This window comes from Platichthys flesus, chromosome 15 (genome assembly GCF_949316205.1).
Source record: "Platichthys flesus chromosome 15, fPlaFle2.1, whole genome shotgun sequence".
Classification (NCBI taxonomy): Eukaryota; Metazoa; Chordata; class Actinopteri; order Pleuronectiformes; family Pleuronectidae; genus Platichthys; species Platichthys flesus.
Genome location: NC_084959.1, coordinates 15,019,737 through 15,041,495, shown reverse-complemented (window position 1 = coordinate 15,041,495; position 21,759 = coordinate 15,019,737). Strand labels below are relative to the sequence as shown.

The following is a 21,759-nucleotide window of genomic DNA, read 5'->3' as shown; positions in this document are numbered from 1 at the left end:
ACCTCGATATACGTCTGTGGTCCCTTGTTGTCACCGGTAGAAGCTTGTGAAAACATCGGATGTGCACATGTGGTTGTCCAACAACCTATTTGGTTTGTGTCAATGCGGCAAATTTAGTTGGACTAATGAGAAAAACTGCACTGAGACGATTTCTTGAAGACTGGACGTATATCGGTGGCACGGAAGATATTTCAATTTGCGTTCTCCTACTTGGTAAGCAGAGTTCGCGTATCACCTTGTCCTGTATAATGGGCTGTGAGAAATGTGATTGGACAAGTGTGGCGAAGGACACAGAGCAGTGGAGGGATGGATCTCAGCTCAGGGTAATTAATATCTGCTGTAGCGTTGGCTCGGCCTGCGATGGCAGACTGATTGATGCCTCTATAACATCAGCAGTGAGCCCGACACTTTCAACATGATGCATTTTATTGTTTATATGTAAAGAGTGGGAGGGGGGGACATGTGGGGCGAGAGGGGTGAACCGCTTCTCTCTTACATCTTTATTATCCTCCCTCAGTCCACACAGATCTTCATCTGTGATGGAGAGTTTGGCGTTTTCAATCGTACATTTAGCAATTATGTCCACGGACAGCCCAAGCAGCTCTAAGTGTATTTACAATTAATCGTGCATGTAAAAACAGATAACACAAATAAGTGCATCCTGACTTTGAATACTGTGTGAATGAACCCTACAGTATTGGTTACTTCACTCTAAATCCAAAAACATAAATACAGATGATCATATTGATTTACCTTCTCATCTATTTGCACACATGAAAGAAGGGGATTTACAATAGAATTGTTAAAAAGTGCATTTATTGTTAGTTTTTTGCTCTTCAGGACAAATTCAGTCACCCTGCAAATAAACGTTTATTACTGACACTACTATTCTTGGCAATATGTCATTACATTGCAACCTGAAATGATAAGATCGATGAACTTGTTGTTTTATTTGAAACAAGGCTGCAATTTAAACTCCTAAAATTGAATTAGTGTGGCCCTATGCATGCAGGGTTGTAGAGAACACACTTTATCCTCAGGGTTTACGACCAATTGAGCAAAATTAAATCTCTACCATTCTTCTGAAAGCATAAAGATTGGTTTATTAAAGCACCGTAATAATTTTTTACCTAACAGTACAGGATATATATACATATATATTTTTCAACATGGGTCAAGCATTAACGTTGCAGGTACTGATAAATAAATGTAACACTGCACATGCAATTGTACAACCCAAGATCCATTTCGCTCAAAAAATAGGAACTGCTTCATTTTATAACAACATTTAATGATGACAATTTTACCATGAAATCATCATTATCATAATAGCTTGAATTGACATTTCAGGGTTTTGCGATATAAGTAGAGAATGACCAAAGGGAGTGGTGCTTTTCCAGAAATGACTTATTAACTGGAACTAATGACTAATGGCTAACAAGTGGGGTGGTGAGAGAGCCACTGCCACGGGCATTGATCCACTATGTGCCACAATTTCTCAATAGCGTTGATAATATGCCGCCTCTAGTCCTGAGTTATATCTCTTTAATAGACTTCATCGAGTAGATGACCATTGAAATTTAGTTTTTAACCCAACCATATAAATATCAATGGGCAATGGCAGGACGTCGGTCTGGCTTTCTACAAGTGGATTCGCTTTCCGTGAGACAACACCATCGATCTCTCTGTTAGAGGAAACGCTTTGGTGCACAGCGAGGATGAGACGCTGGGACAGAGGGACAGTAAAGTTGTCAACAGAGCATGAAAACACATCTCAATGCAACACGTGGAGGATAATATTCTGTCCTTATACCGCCATTACATACAACCTACAATCAGCCCCATTACTATTTATGTTTCATTTCCCATTTACCTCCTGCACTCGTCGTTAATCCAATTCCAGCTCTCTTCTAGAAGTCACCCAGCCAAGACTTGAAAAACAATATTGCAACAGTAATTAAAGTGAAATGCATTTTATTTGTTTGTAAAAAATGTGTTCCGTGCTATCATTGGCTTCATCGCCTAATTTAGTGTGCCCCATTATTGGCTGGAAAGCGGTATTCTCCTTTTGAAGTACTCAAGCAAATGAATAGCGTGCATGCAGCTGAGCATGGCTCATTTAAGGCAGCGGTGTGTGAGAGTCGCATGAAGAGACGTGTTCTTCTAGAAAATGTGGGCTCTCTTTAAATTATTCTCAAAAGTTGGTCTTCAGCGACTTTTGGGCAGACGGCTGAAAGAAGCCATTATTCATTATCGAAGCCCAAGTAGAGATTTGTGGTTCCATATTTTAAACAAGGACAAGGGAGGTTGTAATTTCAGATAGGTGAGAAACAGAAGTAAGCAATATAAACAAAAACAATAAAATGCAGTAAAAAAAAACTATATTGCTGATGCACCGATAAGCAAGAGAGGGAAAATAAAGGATGGAAGTAAGACAGGATGTGTTCCTGAACTCCGCTGAACAAGTTCTGTAAAATAACAAAAATAAAGTGGAAAAACAACTACTTTAGGCCGATGTTCAAAGGACTGGATTACATAATGGTTCAGACAAGATTCATACTGCATTAAGAAAATCTTTCTAACTAAAAAATAAACTGTCATGCACCAAGCTGCGTGTTCAGTTTGTTATCCAGTTTTTTTGTTGTCTAAGGATTTCTACCATATGGCTAATTTAAATGAGTGTGACAATTCTTGTCATGCGTTTGTTCATTTTCTGAAGTGGGGTTTATCTGTTTATTCTCTTTTTTCATTCATTTGTTTCCTTTCTTTTTCTTCCATTTGTAAATGGTCTGCGTTTATACAGCGATTCTCTTGATGACCACTCAAAGTCGTTTCACAGTTGATTTCTGCCATTCTCCCATCCACACACATTTATACAGAGTGCATCTATGTGCAGCACTTTCTCCATCATACGCTGCAATTTGGGGGTTCGGGATTTTGCCCAAGGACACTTCGGCACATGGAATGGGGGAGAGTGGGATCAAACTGTTTGGTTAGTGGATGACCTGCTCTACCACCTGAGCCACAGCAGCCTATATGCCTCTCTGTACTCTGGCTATGCAGAAAAATAATAAATATTTTGCAAAACAGAAATGAGAAGAAAACCTGCTCCGCCTGACCTAAATGACTTGGAAATAAAATACATTGAAGCATGAAGCTTGGACCCAAGTATTTAGGGAGTTTATAGAATTATTGTCGACAAAAGGAAACCAAACGTTGAACCTGGATTGTCAACAAGAGAACTCTTTTATATCCCAAAAGCTGTTTTGTGCTTTTCCACACATTTTGATGCTTTGATGTTTAAACCTGTGATGCCCTCTCCTTCAACTAAATATACCATTGAATCTACCTCATGTGTGAAAGGTGTTTTATAAATAAAAGTTCCTTGTCTTAATAGTGTGAAGTGAAGGAAGTGGGTAATCCATATTTTACATCAGGACACCATATTATTAGATTGACAGTAAACATTACCTTCATCATGAACATATTGTAATAAAACAAGCCTAGTAGGTTTGTATGGCAAGTACAAATATTTTACACTACATGTAAATGTGTCTCCTGGTCACTCACTTACCCATAAACTGGCCATGGTATAAAAATATTAAGAAAATACACGCATTGCACTGGCGTACATTGGCACTTCGTAAGAAGCACAATACACAGTATTTTGGCAGCAGTCTTATTCATAATGGACATTTTCTTGACATTTTTGTCTCAGTTTGAATTGAAATGCTGCTCCATACCAGTGTCCTTGTGGAAGAGTATTGCCTTTCCCCCTCTTCTGAAAAGGAAACAATAACTAAAGACATAAGCTCCACATCTGCTTCCTGTGGCTCCGCTGTAGCAGCAGCTAATCTTCCCGCCTGCCTGCGCTGTGGATCTATTATTTGTAATGGCAAAACAATCAGTCTTTATGGCCCGGCCCGGCACCTCCTGGAATGGAGGGAGTGCGTAATTTAATACTGCAGGAATTGGCGCCCTCAATTTTTTTGCCTCCGGCTCCCAGTGCATGCTCAATGGGGATGTAAATGCTGCTATGATAATGGCAATAACTAGGTTCATTGGAGATAGTGATAAACTATAAATTGAATGGATGACCCAGGGGCAGCGTGCCTCGTCCCCGTGGCTCACTGATTCACTGCGGCGGAAAAGGCCCGTTTCGTTATGGTGGAAACCAGTGGCTTGTGTAAAAGAAAAACCCAAGTCGGCAGATTAAAACATAGTAGATGGGGCCAGTTCTGCAAGCTTTTATGGCCATTTTGCATTTGGGGCTCGTTTTCCCTCGAGTTCGAGTTCTTTTTTTTAATAGAAGAGGCAATTTTTGAATATCCAATGTGGCTTCAAGGTAATATGAGAAACCTCGGTGAAGTGTTGTTTTTCATCTCCAAATAGCGGACTGGAATGAAAGCACTTCAAATCCAACCTGCTGCAGAGTGTCCTCATCTTCTTTTGAAGAGCTTAACCTCCACTTTCCCAGCATCTGTGCACACATAGACCTCAGGCATTTTCAAGTATTCACACGTGCTGCCTCGTCTGTCAGGTGTCAGATTTGCTTTCCGCATTTCCGACAACGCCTTTTGTTAAAGGAAATGTGTTAGCTATTCACTAGTGTTGTGTTTGGGTCAGCTATGCCCCCAACTACCCAAGAATAAACCGTTTTTTAAGCTGCGACTTTAATAGTCGTAGCAAATATGACCTTTAAATTCCCGATAAGATTTTGCCGTTGCTTCCTCGTTGATTCATACACACAGAGCATCTATCAGGGATTCATCATGCAGTTGAGTAGGACAAGAATCAATCAATGACGAGCTGAATGGAAGAAACCAATTTTCTCTGCAGGCTCAAACACACCTTTAAATACATGCAGCTGGAAGTCGTCCACATCTTAATTCAGTTAACACCAAATAACCTCAATCATATTTACATAAGTAGATTAAAGGTGTTTACCCTACATGGCCCATGCCAGATTACAATCATAATTGCTTTTAAGGCTGCAAATGTGATTTCAATGCAGACGGGTCCTCCAGCTGCCCTTTTCCTTGTTGTTTACTTCTACTATTAACTCTTATTTAGGTGTTATACGTGCGCTCCATTAACGCGAAACATGAAATGCAACTTTGCAAGAGTTGGAGTAAAGTCTGTGTACTTTTTTTTCGCTGGAGGACAATCACACTGGTTGGATAGTGGGCCCAATTACGCTGCTTGTTATGTTGTTCGCACATCTCCCGAAGTTTTAAGCTTTTATACTGGTCATTAAAGCGACCACACTAATGAGGTAGAACAGTGTGGGTATTAGACAGGAGGAGAAGCTTGTTTAATAGCTTCCATTACAGACTTGGTTAGCTCACTCCATTATCCACGTAAACTCCGTCCCATCATAGCCCATTGATTTAAAGCAGGGACAGGACAACAATGCAGAGCGAGTCCGGGAACATTGATCTTACCCGGCTGTAATCACGACTCTTTTGACAACTGCCACCGAGGCCATTCCTCTTCCAGCTATCACATTACCGACCCACTATGATGTTAGGCTGATCTGCAACGATTTCTATTTGTCAGAGTGTTTTGCAGCGGACCACGCGGCGACGTTAATTACTGTTGTGCTGCAAACATGTCTCCGCACATTTGCATAATACAAACTGCAATCCATTAGGAGCGCGAGTGTTTAAAAACAAAGTTGAGGGGTGGTTATAAAGCGTATGAGAATGCGTGTGTCTGTGTGTGTGTGTGTGTGTGTGTGTGTGTGTGTGTGTGCACTCAAACATCCAAATGTGTATTGGGTGCTCAGCAGTGGTTTGGACAGACAACATGGTCAACAATGCATCAAAAAACAACAAGAGTTCCACACAATGTAGGACAAGGAGGATTATGTTTTGGAGCCAGTTACCATTGCTCCCTGTATATTTTGGCCATAATTGGACTTTTTTTTTGAATGAAACTCTGAGTCTTGGGAAATTACATATCTGAAAACTGAGTTTGTTGTTTTTGAAATGAAAATTTCCCGAGGGCTTCGCAACGCTGAAGGAATATTTAGATTGTGATATAATAAAAAAATATTAAATAATATTAGAGTTAGACAAAGCGGCTCTCAGTGTTTCACCATGAGGATCATCAGGATAATTAACTGAGATTGGATGTAGAGAACTAATTGCATTGGAGGATGATCATGCTTTCAGTTTTAAAACTCCGTCTAATCACTGTTGGGCATCACTAATACACACTGGACAGAAGACTGCAACAAGCATCCTGTTCAATACCCCAAACTAATATTCACACAGTCGAGATTAATTCTACGATAGATACAAGATACGATCACCGTTGCATTCTCTGTCCTCCCTTCTCTCTCCGTAGCTTTTGTGCTGAGCTGTGCATTTCCCAAAGAGCCAGCTGGCGGGGAAGTGTCCGTGACACACCTCCACGCCGGAGGAGAGGCCTACTTCAGCTGCTTCACCGGCTACAAGCTGCAAGGCCCCAAAATGCTGACCTGCCGCAACGCAACCACGCCTTACTGGAGTGGGAAGGAGCCGCAGTGTGTAGGTAAGAGCAGCTGGATTCATGTTTGCCAGAAGGACCTCAGCACAATGTTGTTCCTGTCTTTAAAATGGTAAATGGTCTGTATTTATTTAGTACTTTTCTAGTCTTGACAACCACTCTAAGCACTTAGCAGAGCAGTTAATTGCCTTTCACCTTTTCACACACACATATTCATACAGGGCATCTAGGGGGCAGCACCTTTTTTTCTTTACTGAACAGCAACATCATAAATGTTCAAAATGCAATGTTAGAAAACTTTTAAACTCAGTTTGACATTGTCTTTTTTTTCTTTTCTTTATTTACCTTACAGTAATTATCACTGAGTGCGGCGCAGACTTCGAAAATGATTTTTATTCATACTTTCTGAATACTGAACCAAATTTGACACTGCACTTCCTCGGGTCCTTAACAATACACACGGCAAGAGGAACAGACATTCCACTGACTAGTGGATAGATGTGCAAAACAGAAGCATGTTAACAAATGGATGTAGCCCTTTCCTCTTCGGCTCTCCCCAACAATGCAGGTGATGATGATTTACGGCGGCTCTCACCAAGTCGTCTCCTATTGAGTTGATTACTTACAGTTCGAGGCCAAATGAGTGTGTTTGCATGTGATTAGCAGCACGTTGAGCTATTATTTGGAGCCGGGGCAAAACAAGGGCCACTGGAGCCGCTGCCTTAATTAGAACTGGGCCGCATGACTATCCTTCTCCTGCTGGTGGAGGCTCATCTGCCAGTTTCCCAGCGTTTCTCTGTGGCGGCCTGCAGCTGCTCTGAACTGATAGTGGGTGCTGCTGCTGTTTTTCTCTTTACAAGTCCATCACACCACAGTCACACGCTCTTAGGCCCAGGTGAGCCCGCCAACAGTACAGCCCGGCCACAGTCCACTGGACATTGATGATATCTATGCTCAGACAGGGATTTTTTTTCTCTCTCTCCAAAACCTCAACCATGGCTGGTGTCATTACTTTTTTCTCACCTAGTCCCCTACCCTCCAACTCTTTGTCCCCCCCCCCCCCTCCCTCTTTCTTCCCGTACAGCATCCTGTGGGGGGATGATAAAAAACGCTACCTACGGCCGTATCGTCAGCCCTGGTTTCCCTAGCAACTACAGCAACAACCTGACGTGCCACTGGGTCCTGGAGGTCCCCGAGGGCCACCGGCTGCACATTCACTTTGAGAAGGTGGCTCTGGCAGAGGATGATGACAGGTGAGTGTATATGCATAAAGCTAAAAAAAATATATATATCACAGAGTAAGAGGTCGCAGGGAGGGAGAATGTGGGCTTTTTTTGGCTAATAGATGGCACCGTGGCTTTAAACTCATTTTCTGAATAACAGCTCCTCGGGATGGAACATTAAAACCCTCAGAGGCTTTAAATAACCTAAATCTTTAGGGAGTGACAGATGGATTTGAAAGGACCCTTTATCATTCTAATCCTTGAACAGTGTCCCATCAAGCGAGTGAAGTGAAGGGACTACAGAAGGTAGTGAGAGGTAGGAAACTGCAATTGCATTAGATTCTCTTTTTTTTTTTCTCCACTGATCCACATGGCTATCTTCACACATGGCCATTCACCTCATTACCAAGTGGGGGAAGAATGTTATCGCAAAGTTATTACAGGCACCACTGGAAGAGTGAGCAGCTCCGAGATAGCTTGGAACTTTTACGTTTCTTTTACCTTTCAAGCCTCACTTAACGTCTCTTTACATCTGTCTTCCGTCTGTGTGTCCCTGTGTGTGTGTGTGCTCCTGTGTGTGTGTGTGCTCCTGTGCGTGTGTGTGTGTGTGTGTGTGTGTGTAGGCTGCTGATTAAGAATGGCAACAACATCGACTCCCCCCCTGTGTACGACTCCTACGAGGTGGAGTATTTGCCCAACGAGGGTGTGCTCAGCACTGGACGCTACCTGTTCATAGAGTTCACCACAGACGGGACAGTAACCTCCACTGGTGCAGCCATCAGATATGAAGGCAAGCTAATCATGCAAACATACAATACTGTGCACAACTTGTCAATTGTTTTTTTCTCCCTGCAATGCATTGACACATTTCTGTCCTCCACAGCTTTTGCCATAGGCATGTGCTACGAGCCCTTTGTGAAATACGGCAACTTCAGCAGCAGCGACTCCACTTACGCCGTGGCTGCAGTGGTGGAATTCTCGTGTGACCCCGGCTACACGCTGGAGCAAGGCTCCGTCGTGATCGAGTGTGTGGACGCACAAAACCCTCAGTGGAATGAAACGGAGCCAGCCTGCAGGGGTGAGTCCACAGATTGCATCTGCCTGAGTAATAAGGCAATATTAAATCTTTCTTCAAAAAATGTGCCTCCTCCGGAAAAGAACTCCGAGCCAGATATGGCTGGCCTGAGGACCTGAGGTTGTCATTGTCTGTTTGATCAGTGCAGGGGTTAGTTAAGTCTCTATTCAAATATTAAATACCAGTGGCAGCTAACTGTATCGTCTTAAGCCCTTTCCTCTGATCCATGATACATTTCCTCTTAAAACTGTTACAATGATTTACTTTGATATATGTATAAGCAGGGCAGATATTAGAAGAGCTTAAGATTAAAAAGGCATACAGCCTGAGAGGGAAACTGCCACCACGTAAAAGACTGAGCATCATACTAAACGTTGGTCGAGCCCTGAGCCCTTTGACACACACGCCCACACACACACGCACACACACTCCCACACACACACACACGAAATGACCTTCGTCCCTGTCTTTGTTGCCAGCATAGTCATTTTGCCACACACAGTGAAATTGAAAAGCTCTCTAGTAAAGCCAGATAAGGGGAAATTAAATTTCTGTTCCTTTTGGTCATGGTCACCAAGCAGTTCTGTGGTAGCATGCAGTTTTCCTGTCAAAGAGCTTGCACGCTGCTTTCCAGCTGGGCTTTTTCTTTAAGCATCAAGGTTGTGGTAATATGAAGTCATGTCGTAGTTCACTTATCAGAGCTGTAGATATTTGTAGTATCTTTCATCCAGTTATATTACAAATCACATAGATTATACATAATGCATGTGAACAATCTTTATTCATATGCAGATTCTAATAGAGTAGCCAAAATGTTATCTGGACCTTAATAATGGCCATTGTATTGGGTTTTATGTGGAGAAATATTGGTCTGTAAACAGTGTATTGGGAATGGAAGATGAAATCCTGGCCTGGATCTCTACAGAAACCCCAAAAAATATTGGCCCAAGATTGCTTATATTTTATATATTGTGCTCTAACATGTTGTCTTCTTAGTGATTCTCAGCGTTAATGCATCTCTCAGCTTCAACCTTGTGTGTGTGTGCTTTGCAGCTGTGTGCAGCGGCGAGATCACCGACTCCGCCGGCGTGGTTTTGTCTCCCAATTGGCCCGAGGCCTACGACAAGGGGCAGGACTGCATCTGGGGCATCCACGTGGAAGAGGACAAGAGGATCATGCTTGACATCCAAGTGTAAGAGACTGTGCTCATGTGTGAGACTAGCATCTGGAGGTCAATCTGACCTCCTGTCTGATTTCGCCAAGTGATTTCTAAACACTTCATCTCCTGACACAAACGCACACTCTCCCCCTTCTTCTCTCGGTCACATGTTACACACACATTGGGGAAGCGTTTGCAGTCGCTAATTAGTGTTTTTTTTTCTTCCCACCACTTGCTACATTAAGAATTCTGTGTACCTTCTAGCTCACTCTCTGACCAGATTAGCCAGTAAGCCTCCCTGCTCCCTCTTCCCTGGTGTGTGTCTCAGAGTTGGCTTTGAAATGAATATGCTCTGGCAGTGAACTTCTCTGAGCCACTTATCCGGCCTTCCCCCAACTGTAATTCAACACACACTCAAAAAGAAACACATGTACACACACACACACACACACACACACTCCATTTCACCCATCTCTCTTAATGCACGCCAGAGTGTCCCCCTGAACCACACACACATCACGTCCCTGCCTTCTCACCCAACTTATTGCTCTGGAGTGCAAACAAAAACACTTGCTTGCTTTCATCAAACAATCTCCATCTCCGTTTGCTCCCCCTTCTACGGATTCATCCGTTCGCCTTGTGTGAGTGATTCACACAATATTTCAGCGAACATGCATCCTACGGAGCACAGAGAGCATCCAGCATAAGTGATTCGTGTTATCGCCCGAAGCGCTTGCACACAAGAGGGCAGAGAGAGGTTACAATTAAACCAGCAGGAATACTGCCCGAGGTCTCAAGAAAAACAGAGTCACCGAAATCTCAAACTGAGGCTATTCTAAGCCGCCGGTCATCAATGTTTGTGTGCATTGATGTTTGTGTGTCATCAATGCACACAAACACTTTTTCTCAAGGTTGGATTTCCAATATTCAGAAGTCACTCATTCTTGCTGTAAGAATGTGAAGAAGAAAGTGTGATGTTGGTTTTAATTTAATGAGGTTGCTGGAGTCCACACAGAAGAGTTCCAGAAGACAACAACAATATGTTTTTTTTTTCCGAGCCACTCACACTTGTTTGAACTGCTCTTTTATTACATTTATTTAAGTTAAAAGCTGACGAATCTTTTGTATTTGAGAAATTTAGAGTAAAATGAATCAAAACAATGTTTTCTCCGTAAGTGATGATAATGACTGTATTATCACTGAACTCATAAAGATTATTTGAACAACTTCATTGCATTACATTTATATAAGTAGAAATCCTTTTAGAAATGTTCTTGAATTAAATTCAAACCACATTGACTAAAGTCACGGCCACAGTGGGGAAAACACCTGATTCACGTTCTTTTCCGATCGGTGCGAGTAAGGGGGCGAATAAAACATCCGCCTCCTGTGGCAAAAGCAAATCCGCAGAGAGGAGTTCAACTTTGGTGAGCTTTGACCGACCATGTCACAGCATCAACCGATAACACCGACGTTTGTGTGGTTGACTTAACTTGGCTGTGTCACATCCTGCTCGATAACAAATGATTCAAGGGATTCCCTCATATCTGTGGCGTATAGGCAGAGAGATTTGAGGGAGAGGGGATGTTTCCTCACGGGCCCAGCTCTGTATGCCGCCGCATGACCACAATGCACATAATACCCCCCCCCAACTGTTTATCTCCTCGGCTTTCAGGCGCTGAGATATGAGCCATCACTGAAATATGATCCACAGATCAAACGGAAGATATCAATAATACACAATGTCTGAATGCCACACAGGAGTTTGTGCGGGCCCCGCTTTTCTCTCGGTTATTTCGCCGAAGCTTAAGACTTAGTGATTAGTGACTGATGTTCAACCGGAAGTCAACCGGTGCATCTAGGGTAAGGAAGACGGAAAAAAGGATCAAGGGGGGAATTTTTCCATGCAGCCGAAAAAAACAAGTTTGATTTGACGTAAACTTGATTTTCATTCAGAGATGTCTTTTTAAATTGCACACGGCCTTAAGTTTGTTTTTAATCTGAGCCACATGAGGCCACTCGCGGTAAATGAATGGCGCTGTGATCCATCTCAAGGGTGGTCATGCGTGGCAGCAGAAAAACCCACAGCCTGTGTGATCCCCGCGGACCCCCCCCCCCCCCTCCCCCCCACCCCCTAATGTCTGTTCCGCTCAGGTTGCAGAATAGCGCTCGGTCAACATGTAACTTGGGGCGGACGGGTGTTTATTTGCGCGCGTGTGCTATGCATGTTTAAGTGGCAAAAAAAAGGCTCTCGTGGATGAGAGCTGCCTCATTATAAGGGCGGGCACACACTTTCCCACATTAATGAGAACCTTTTCTATATTATCATTCATCGCTGTGTCTTTGCTGGCAATTACAGAGGAGCGCTGCGCATAATGAAGTCTGATTAATTAATTTAGGCCAAACAGGAGGGCTGGCTCTTTGCTAATTAGCATGGAGCGTGGCCCGAGCGAGAGCCGGAGACGAGAGCTACGGCTGATATCCCCACCTGTGGAACGCAGCAAGGTACAAAAAAAAAATGAAATAGTAAAACAGGTAACCATGTGGACTTTAGCATTCAGGGAAGATCCAGAAGTGTTCCACAAGTCAAGACGGTGAGGAAAGTCTTGTTTTCCAGTGGTGTGTGTCACTCATCTGAGCTCGATCAGGAACGTCTCAGATTGGACATGTTGGGTTCACAGAGTCCTCTAGTGGAGACTGGGACCATTACAGCAGCAAATCCGCCCATGTGGAATGTATATGAAATTAAAGGTCATTTTTGCCCCTTAAATTCAAATGCTTAATATATGTACGGGAAGATACAGGCGTTGGAAGTCTCGACACGAAAAAGCAATTTCCATTCTGCCTGAGTTGCGGGAGATTTGTTGTCTCCTCTCTCCGACTGGACTTGACAGGTCAGCGATTGGTGACAAAACGCCCCGAGGCTCCAACAAAACACAGCTGTCATCCCCTCAGGTGTGAGCCGCTGCCCTTGGTTCGCAGGGAAGTTTAGAAAAAGGGATTTTTTTTCTCTCTGGAACTTTGCCTTTCGCTGACCTACGGACTGTGGAATTTAGCATGGCTTTATAGAGAAGAAAAGAACGATGAATATGAGGAGACGGGGTTTGAATTTCCCCCTCGCCGTCGTTAGTCATCAGTGCGGAGCGCGGGACGGGGAGTGATTGCCTTCTCCACCCGCAGGGGAAACCGTTTAAAAAAGGAAGCCGGGGTGGGGCTGACATTTGGCCGAAGTGATTGCCAGGTTGCCACGTAGAAGGAGCCGAGCGGCCTGTGGTGACTCACCGCTGGGCGAGTCCGGACCGACGGGCTCGCTTCACTTGGCATCCTTCACCTTGTCGTCACCGGGGGTTTTAAATACACTTCAGACGCTGGAGCAAAAAAGCGGTCGGGGTCAGTTGGAGAATTTGAAAACCCGAGGTCGACTGCAGCATTCGTGATGAGTTAGTGCGACTGGAGAGGCTATTTAGGATCCCAGGGCCGAGAGGAGAGGTTGCGATGTGTCAAGTGGGAAACACGGGATTTGTTATTGCTGTTGACTATAAATCTGGGTATTTTTCCCGGCAGGTACAATATGGCTACTCTCTTGACCTTGCATCTTGTCTAGAAATCTGACCAGAATTCTTGATCGGGAGTGAAATGAAAGAAGTGCACGGGGCGGATGGAAAAAGTAGAGTTTGGTGATGAGGTTGCAGAAGTTTGAGAGACAGAACACATAACACAAAAGAAACAGTAACCGACACAAACTAAAAAAATATCAGATCACATTCATTAATAAATCATTACAGCCACAAGGTGGTCAAAGCGGCAACTCGCATATAAAGAGTGAGAGTGAATCTCCAGATCCAACCAGATATATGTGTTAGGCACAAATATGATAAGATGTACTGTGTGTGTGTACAGTGAAAGCTTCATAAATAACGAGGGAAATCTATAAATAAAAAGATAATTATCTATCTAATATCAGCAGGTAAATTATTCAACTCTTTTTTTCACCCACGACAGGCACTCGGCCCATAATTCTCTTGTGGCAGGGAGGAAATGGAAAACCGATCTTTCATTTTGTCAGGTGAAACCAAATTTATCGGCTAAAGTTTTACCAGCAGCACATTTCACAGAATTTGTGGCATTGAAATGTCCACCCCCCCCCCACCCCCCCCCCCAAAAAAAAAGAAAATGTCACCCTGAGGTATTCAAGTCTCAGCTTGAATACGTCTCATCGGAATAGACGCAGAGATTTATATCTGATTCTTGCATAGTCAGATATAGTCAACATAAATACGCACGATCTGTTCCTGTAGTCTGGGTAATTAGAGCTGCAGCGGGTGAGTTTCTTTTGATTTTCCACTGCAGCTTGTTTCTGCTCACAAGTTCTATGGAGACTCTGTGGGGGAGGTGGCGAATAAGAGATTGAGGCGAGGTAAACAGACTCGGGTCATTTGTTCCCTTTCATCGCCGTGAAACACCGTCAATCACAGACAGAGCCGACCCACGGTGGCTGTGTTTGTTTCAACAGAAGCCGCAGAGAGGGTGTAGCAGCAGCACTCTGTGAATATCCAGCTCCGGTCAATCGGAGGCTGCCAGCAAAGGGAGCACGGGAGCAGACCGGGAGCTCTTCATGTTGAAGCACCATCTATGTTTCAGTACGTCTTGCTCTCTCTTGAAGTTTAAAGGAAAGAAAACTCGGCCCACATTTGAAAGTGACTTACACAGTGAGTGGACAGGTGAGTGGAACCAGCCAGCTCATCAGCGTGAACGTAGAAATAGATCTGTTAGAGGGATCCGTCAGCCTTCCAACATCCATATTCTCAAACTTTAAGAATTGACAAACCCACGAAACTGAATAATCAGAGAGTAAAATGTCTACAGAGTTGAATTTGACATGAGAGGTTAATATTCTTGTTTTTCAGCGAGATCACGATCTTCTTTTAATCAGATGACCACAGTAACAAAAAAAAGGATTCTTTACTTTTATTTCCCTCGCTCATCTTTAAAACATTATGCAAACGAGATGTATTTTTGCTGCTTGCAGCTACTTTAATGGGGATGCGTCATTGCACTGTGTTGGAGAATTAGCATTTTTATTATTTATATACTTTCGTATGCTCCTAAATGTTGTTGCTTGGTAATTGTTGTGGTGGTGTGAAGTGTGCATCTTTATTCACGCCCATACTTTTCACACCGGGATTAAGGATATTTATAACATATCTTTTGTCTTTGTGTATTTCACTCAAAATTTTACACATTACAGATATTTTTCTATTCTTCTACAGACGTATGGCTGAATTTGAATTTACTGCTTTGCAAGGATATTTGGAATCAGTGGTTTTTAAGCCATACTTTCCTATTTTCAGGTTGTCGGTTCCTTAGAATGATCATTTCTGCAACAAAGTCTGACGTCTCTGTGAAGTCTATTTCCATGTGTGTGCCGATCGCCCCGGGAGCCCATTGATTTGAATCCCCTGTCTGCCAATCAGGTGTTCGGTGACTTTCTTTCTTTCTTTACTAAGAACTACAAACAACAGCACAAACGCTGCGTCAGCATTATAATTGTGCACATCTGTCTCCCTTCATTCTGACGTCAACGTGTGACCCGGCATTTCTATTCTGTTATTTAATCTGAAAAGAGAAACAAGCCTCTGATGCCACATTTACTTATAGTTCATATTTTGACTCCCTGAGCTCGACCTAAAAACGCAGTTCTGCAGCCTTTTGTCTTCAAAAAAAGGTCAACAGCAAACAAAGTGTTTTTTTTTTTTTTTGCAAAATGCAGGGGAAAAGACAATAACAGAGGATTTGACAAGAAGGTGTGATCACAGTGAGAGGCTGAGTCAGTTTTGTTTTTTCCAGATATTGCAACTAGCAGTTGAGAGAAAGGCAGGAGAGTGTTTCTGCCGATCTGAGAAAAGAGCTTCTGCAGGGGGCATTTGATTCAAAGAATTACCCCTCCGCGTGTTTTGAAGAATGGCACAGTGCAAATTATTACCATTAAGTCCTCGGCGGCACAGCTTGTGAATATTAACCATCATCCAGCCAATCTGCGGAGCTATTTCAACACCAGCCTCAAGGCACGTGAGGAGCAACTAGTTTCCCCCGCTTATTATGTCAGCAGGGAAATACAACTTCTGCTGCTTATTACTTTTTTTCATCATCCCCTGTGTGCGAATAAATGTCAAGCTTTACTGATGCTATATAAAGAGGGCAAGGACATATGAATCACCAGATGGAAAAGGTTAATGCATTCTTAAATTAATCATTTTTCTGCAGACATCCTGTCAGACCGTCATGGCTGCCTTACGTTAAATTGTATGCAAACATTACACAGCGCTGTACAGTACACTTCTTTGTACATGTCTAGTGACCTAAAGGAAATTATGCTCATATATTTGCACGTATACACTTCTGTACATATTCATGAGAACCACACTCGGGGGCCGGAATCATACATCATGCATTATTTAGTGTTTACTTCACATCAGATTCCATCCAATATAAACAGATTGAAATCTTTTTCCAGAGTACTGCTGACATCGCTTTCTGTCTTCGGCTCCTGCTTTTCATCTGCCAGAGTGTGTCGCGGTCACTTAACTGTTAGAAACACACAGCGGACACATCACACAGCCGCAGACACGGGACGTCCTGTGGAGCTGCACTCTGTATATGAAACACTTTCCTTTCTAATCATGAGGGCGACACGTGACCTCTTTTGTCTTGTTGTTCACCCCAGCCTCCACTTGGGTAAGAACGACCTGCTGACCTTCTACGACGGCGATGACCTCACAGCCAACATCCTCGGTCAATACAGCGGCACGCGCACGCACTTCAAGCTCTACACGTCGATGGCCGACGTCACCATCCAGTTTCAGTCAGATCCCGCCACCAACATATACGGCTACAACAATGGCTTCGTGGTCCACTTCTTCGGTAAGACCTGGCACCTTGTTACCCAGCTAATGGAGGCTAGGTTGTCACCGCTGCATGTGTTTGTTGGTTGGTTTGTTTGTTTGTGACCAAGATTACGAAAAAACTGCTGAACTGATTTCAACGAAACTTGGTGGATAGATGCGGCGTGGGTCAGGACAGAACCGATTTTATTTTGGTGTGTGGACCGCAAAATTAATTCTACTGCCTTTAACATTGTGAGTTATATTTATTATTGTAAACAAATAAAGTAGAGATCTTGCGTAAGATATATATTCTGTACTGGTGAAGTTCGGTGTGAATCTTTAAAGTTATTCAGATTTCGTGATTCTAAATAATTATTTGTAGAGGCGGAATCTCATAGTAATTGTTTCAAACATTCCTTTCCGCTGTATCGGAGATCTGTTCCCCTCTGCATGTGAACAGTTTGCAGAACATTTCTGTTTATATATGTTTCTTGATCTCAATATGCAATAGGGTGATAAAGAGGCGTTCTCTTTGTTAAATGTAATTTCCTTCTCAGTTTTTGTTAGAGTTATGTGAAATACTCTTTTTTTTTTTTTTTTTTTATTTCAAAGATAAATATTCCTCCGCAAGACACAAGAAACACCAAAAAATGGTAATGACTATGGAACAAAAGATGTTAGTCATAGCTCGAACTCAGCAGGTTACCAATTAGGAAAAGAAAGCATCTTTGTTCCTTCCTTTGCCTCCTTCTCTCGCCGTGCCTCCCTGCCAGTCGGTTTCCTGTCTTATCCCAGGTGCACAGGATTAGATAACACCAAACACACGGAGACAATAATAGCTTACACTTGAACATCAGCTGGTTTGGCCCAGTGCTTTGTGTCTCTGGCCTTGTATGATGCATTTAAGAGAGACACAGATTGACTGGTGCCGAACCACATGCTGTGTTCCTCCACAGCAATCATCACAAGCCCGTATTTACTTGTTCCTCTGAAAGCGGCTGCTGTTTGGCGCAGAGCCGAACCGACAGAGTCGCAGTCAAATTCATTCTCTTGTGGACGAAGCTGTGGCTTTGAGGCGTCGGGATTTCCACAAGGAACAAATTCATCTGTCTCTTTTGAAATCTAGATCCCCTATAAAGAATGATAATCTAATATTTACAAGGCCAGAAAGTGCAACGTTGAATTATTCCCCTTCTCCCAGCACCAGTGTCTTCTCTCATTGTGCTCACCATTGTTGGCATTTAAAATGTTCCTGATTCTAAGTCTCCTCTATCCTATCAACGCAAACACCTCAGAGGTGGCGAGGAACGACACGTGTTCGGAGCTGCCGGAGGTCACCAACGGCTGGAAGAGCACGTCCCACCCCGATCTGATCCACGGCACTGTCATCACCTACCAGTGCTATCCTGGTTTTGAGCTGGTCGGCTCGGAGATCCTCATGTGCCAGTGGGATCTCACCTGGAGCGGTGATGTGCCAAGGTGTGAGGAAGGTGAGGGGAGAGCACACGGAGCGAAGAGCGTGTGAATGAGAGGACGACGTCCCGGTTCCATGTGCTCCGATTCATCCGGTTAAAGTATTGCCGTGAGCACATTGGATTCATTCTTTTGATTCGATCACATCATGCAAATCTCATCCTCTGAGGGCAAACCTTGATTTTGAGTCTATTGGATTTTTTCGAAAGCTCTTGAAAAACCTCCCACGGTTTGTATTTATTTACAGAAATGAAAGAAGAAAAAAAAAATCATAATCACTTCCATGGATAGAAGACAAAGATTATTTGGTGTTTATACACACTATAAAAAAAATATCAAAGTAACTCGGTTTTGGATAAAGACTGACGACACAGGTATATACTGTATTTCAATTTTTAATGTGTCTGTTTCACAATGAGAAACACTGCCACAAAGCCGGGCCGCATATCAATTGGAAGGCAGCTGGAAGCATCTACTTTTTTCTGTCTGTTATGAATACACCCTCGTGCTTGTCATTTATCTCAGAAAGGTTATCCTAATTTTGGTTTTGTGCTGCAGTTATGACGTGTCGGGACCCTGGAAATGTGGAGCACAGTCGCAGGGTGGTGTCGGGCAGTCGCTTGATCGTCGGGTCCACGGTGCAGTTCATCTGTAACAAAGGCTACGTCCTGTCCGGCAACAGCCTCCTCACCTGCTACAACCGGGACTCAGCCGCGCCCAAGTGGAGCGAGAGGCTGCCCAAGTGTGTCCGTAGGTCACACAAGTCACACTCACGTGCACGTACTCTTACACACTGTGCAAGGGCTGTATACATGTCCGTCCGACCACCTGTGCCATTCTTGTGAACATGATGTCTGAGGACGTCTTGAAAGGATTTTTTTCAAATCACCAACAAACACAAGTTGGACTCAAAAATAAACGTATTCGATTTTGTTCGTTATAGGTCAAAGTTGCTTTCTTCAGTTTTGGAAGAAAAACTTTCACTTGGACTCAAAGATGAACTGATCACATTTTGGTGGTCAAAGAACAAAAGTCAAGGTCACGTGGCCTCATGGTTCTAGTTCATTACATCCGGTACAAACATTCATTTTGATATGGGTTAACTTATTAGAATTAAGGGGGTCATAGGTCAAAAGTCATTGTGGCCTCAACTAAATATGTTCAACATGTTGTCTCAAGTTTGACTTTTGGGATCTTTTTCAAATTTTGACTAGTTGTCACTTTGACAAGATTATTTTGATTAGATTTCAGTGGTCAAAGGTCGAGGTCATGGTGACCTCATGAGTCGGACAAATAAATGCATGTACACTGAAACTGCAATTGTTATAAATACAAGAAAAGTGCAGCATTTCTAATTTCACCTGTTGAAAAAGATGCATGCGAATATTTTCGGTGACGCAAGATATTGTCCCTCCTCTCAGCCGAGAAGTACGAGCCGTGCAGGAACCCCGGCGCTGCCTCCACCAGCGTGCAGAGCTCTGAAAAGGCCTTCTACCAGGCGGGAGAAACGTTGACCTTCTCCTGCCACTCCGGCTACGAGCTGCAGGGTGAGGCCGCCGTCTACTGCGTCCCCGGACACCCGTCACAGTGGAACAGCACCCCCCCGGCCTGCAGAGGTAAACCACAGGAACACGCTGTACCGAAGCTTTCAGAAACATCACATACGGACACACAGTGCAACCTGGAACATACAATGTGCTCTTGATTTTGCTGCTGTTTGTAAATGCAAAGACTTTGAATCCTTGTTTTCTCCCTAAGTGTAACATGCTCAGACTTAACTGCAACTGTGTCTTTGTAGCATCTGCAACCCAGTATGAGAACGAACGCAGGCTGGACGGTGAGTTTTGTACAGTTGTGGTATCTTTTCCTTTTTTTGGCATATTTCACATAAATAATGTTTGTGTTGTTTTTTCTTCCCTTCAGTTGTTAATAGGGATTATGCCATGGAGGGAACCAACATCGCCCTTGCAGTTTTTATTCCAACCGCCATCATCTTGGTGGCTGTCCTGGGGATTTACGTCTACTTTGCAAAGTAAGCACTGACTTGTGATGCCCTAATTTGTTTTCATTTGCAACCATCAAATGAGCCTTTACAGGATGTTTACAGGATGTTTGTTCTCTCTCTTTCTCAGACTGCAGGGGAAGTCGATCAGAATGCCATCCTCCTCTCCACCGTACGACAACATGACGGAGGAGTCAGCTTTCGACAACCCGATATACGAGAGTGGAGTAAGTACAGACGTCATGAGCATGCAGGACGTGGATTCACACAACACCAGTGTGCTCTCCTGATCCTCTCCCATCTGGCCGTCCCCCTGTCGTCATCTCATGTTTCACCAGCAGAGGGGGGCATCCACCACCATCTTCACCCCCCCCCCCCCACCAAGTCCATCATCAGTGAGACCTGGAGGTCCAGCTGATGATGAGGCTCACATATTAAAGAAAAGAACTCTTTCTCCTCATCCCACGCAGACACAAGAGGTTTTTTACCTCTTCCATCCACGACCAACTGTTACCTGACGTGTGTCACATGTCATCAACATGGTGGTTTGTCCTCTCATGTCATATGCATGTTTCACTTTTCATGCTTCATTCACCAGATGGGTCAAAATTCACTTTTCTAGTCTAAACCGCTCTGCACTTATACAACTGTTTATGTATATAAGTATTATTCATTTACAGATTATGTGTATGTATTTAAAATGAATAGATGAGCCAATAGACTGTATTGTTTTAATAAACAAATATATATATATTTAATGTTTTACCATCCAGTGTTTATGTTCCTGATGAGTCATTACATTAGACCCCTGCCACAGCCATAAGCTTCTGTGTGACTAGTGACTTTTTGTTCTGAAGACTTACGGTTCATTGATTTTGTATATGTCCTATGTGCTTGGTCAGTTGGTCAGTTGCTGGCATGTCCTCATCTTTTTCCCCCCCTGCTCCTTCAGCATCGGCAGAATCATAGATACTAAACCCAGTCCTCCTTGGCTGTAAACTGCAGAACAGCTATGAGGTGAGATCTCCTGACTCTGCTGCTGAGAGAACCCCCCCCCCCGACCCTTCAGCCACACACGTTTGACTACCACCCTACCACTCATACAGCACTCTCATGGTAGAGTTACCTATGTTAACAGTTATGTGTATGCAACATGAATGTCACTTGCACACTAGTCTTATGTCGATGATTTCTAGAAATCAAATTTCAATCAAACAATTCATAAAATCGTACTTAAGCCGTACTTAAACATTAAACGTGTGACTCCAGAAGTGATTGTGACAGATGGGTGACAACATCAGTTAGGGCAGGTCACTCTATATATGTGCATGTAGAGGATGTTATTGTGAAAAGCTCAAATCAATATCATTTGGGATAATGATTTGGGGGGAGGATTATTAGTATCATTAAAATTATTGTTATTAATTTTAACATCGTGTTTGAACCCAGTA

General features: G+C 43.3%; 1 protein-coding gene across 2 annotated transcripts in view; it reads left to right on the top strand.

Moving 5' to 3' along the window:
• Positions 1-21,759, top strand: part of LOC133970208 (seizure protein 6 homolog) — an 83,819-nt gene that overhangs the window by 60,468 nt on the left and 1,592 nt on the right. The window contains exons 5-17 of one of the 2 annotated variants that reach the window (XM_062407088.1): positions 6,352-6,537; positions 7,577-7,745; positions 8,339-8,505; positions 8,599-8,793; positions 9,844-9,982; positions 16,674-16,870; positions 18,129-18,323; positions 18,865-19,056; positions 19,728-19,922; positions 20,105-20,143; positions 20,230-20,338; positions 20,439-20,535; positions 21,261-21,325. In XM_062407088.1, coding sequence (XP_062263072.1) covers positions 6,352-6,537; positions 7,577-7,745; positions 8,339-8,505; positions 8,599-8,793; positions 9,844-9,982; positions 16,674-16,870; positions 18,129-18,323; positions 18,865-19,056; positions 19,728-19,922; positions 20,105-20,143; positions 20,230-20,338; positions 20,439-20,535; positions 21,261-21,284 — 1,904 coding nt within the window. In that variant the 3' untranslated portion in view covers positions 21,285-21,325. The other variant, XM_062407087.1, reaches the window with a different exon arrangement.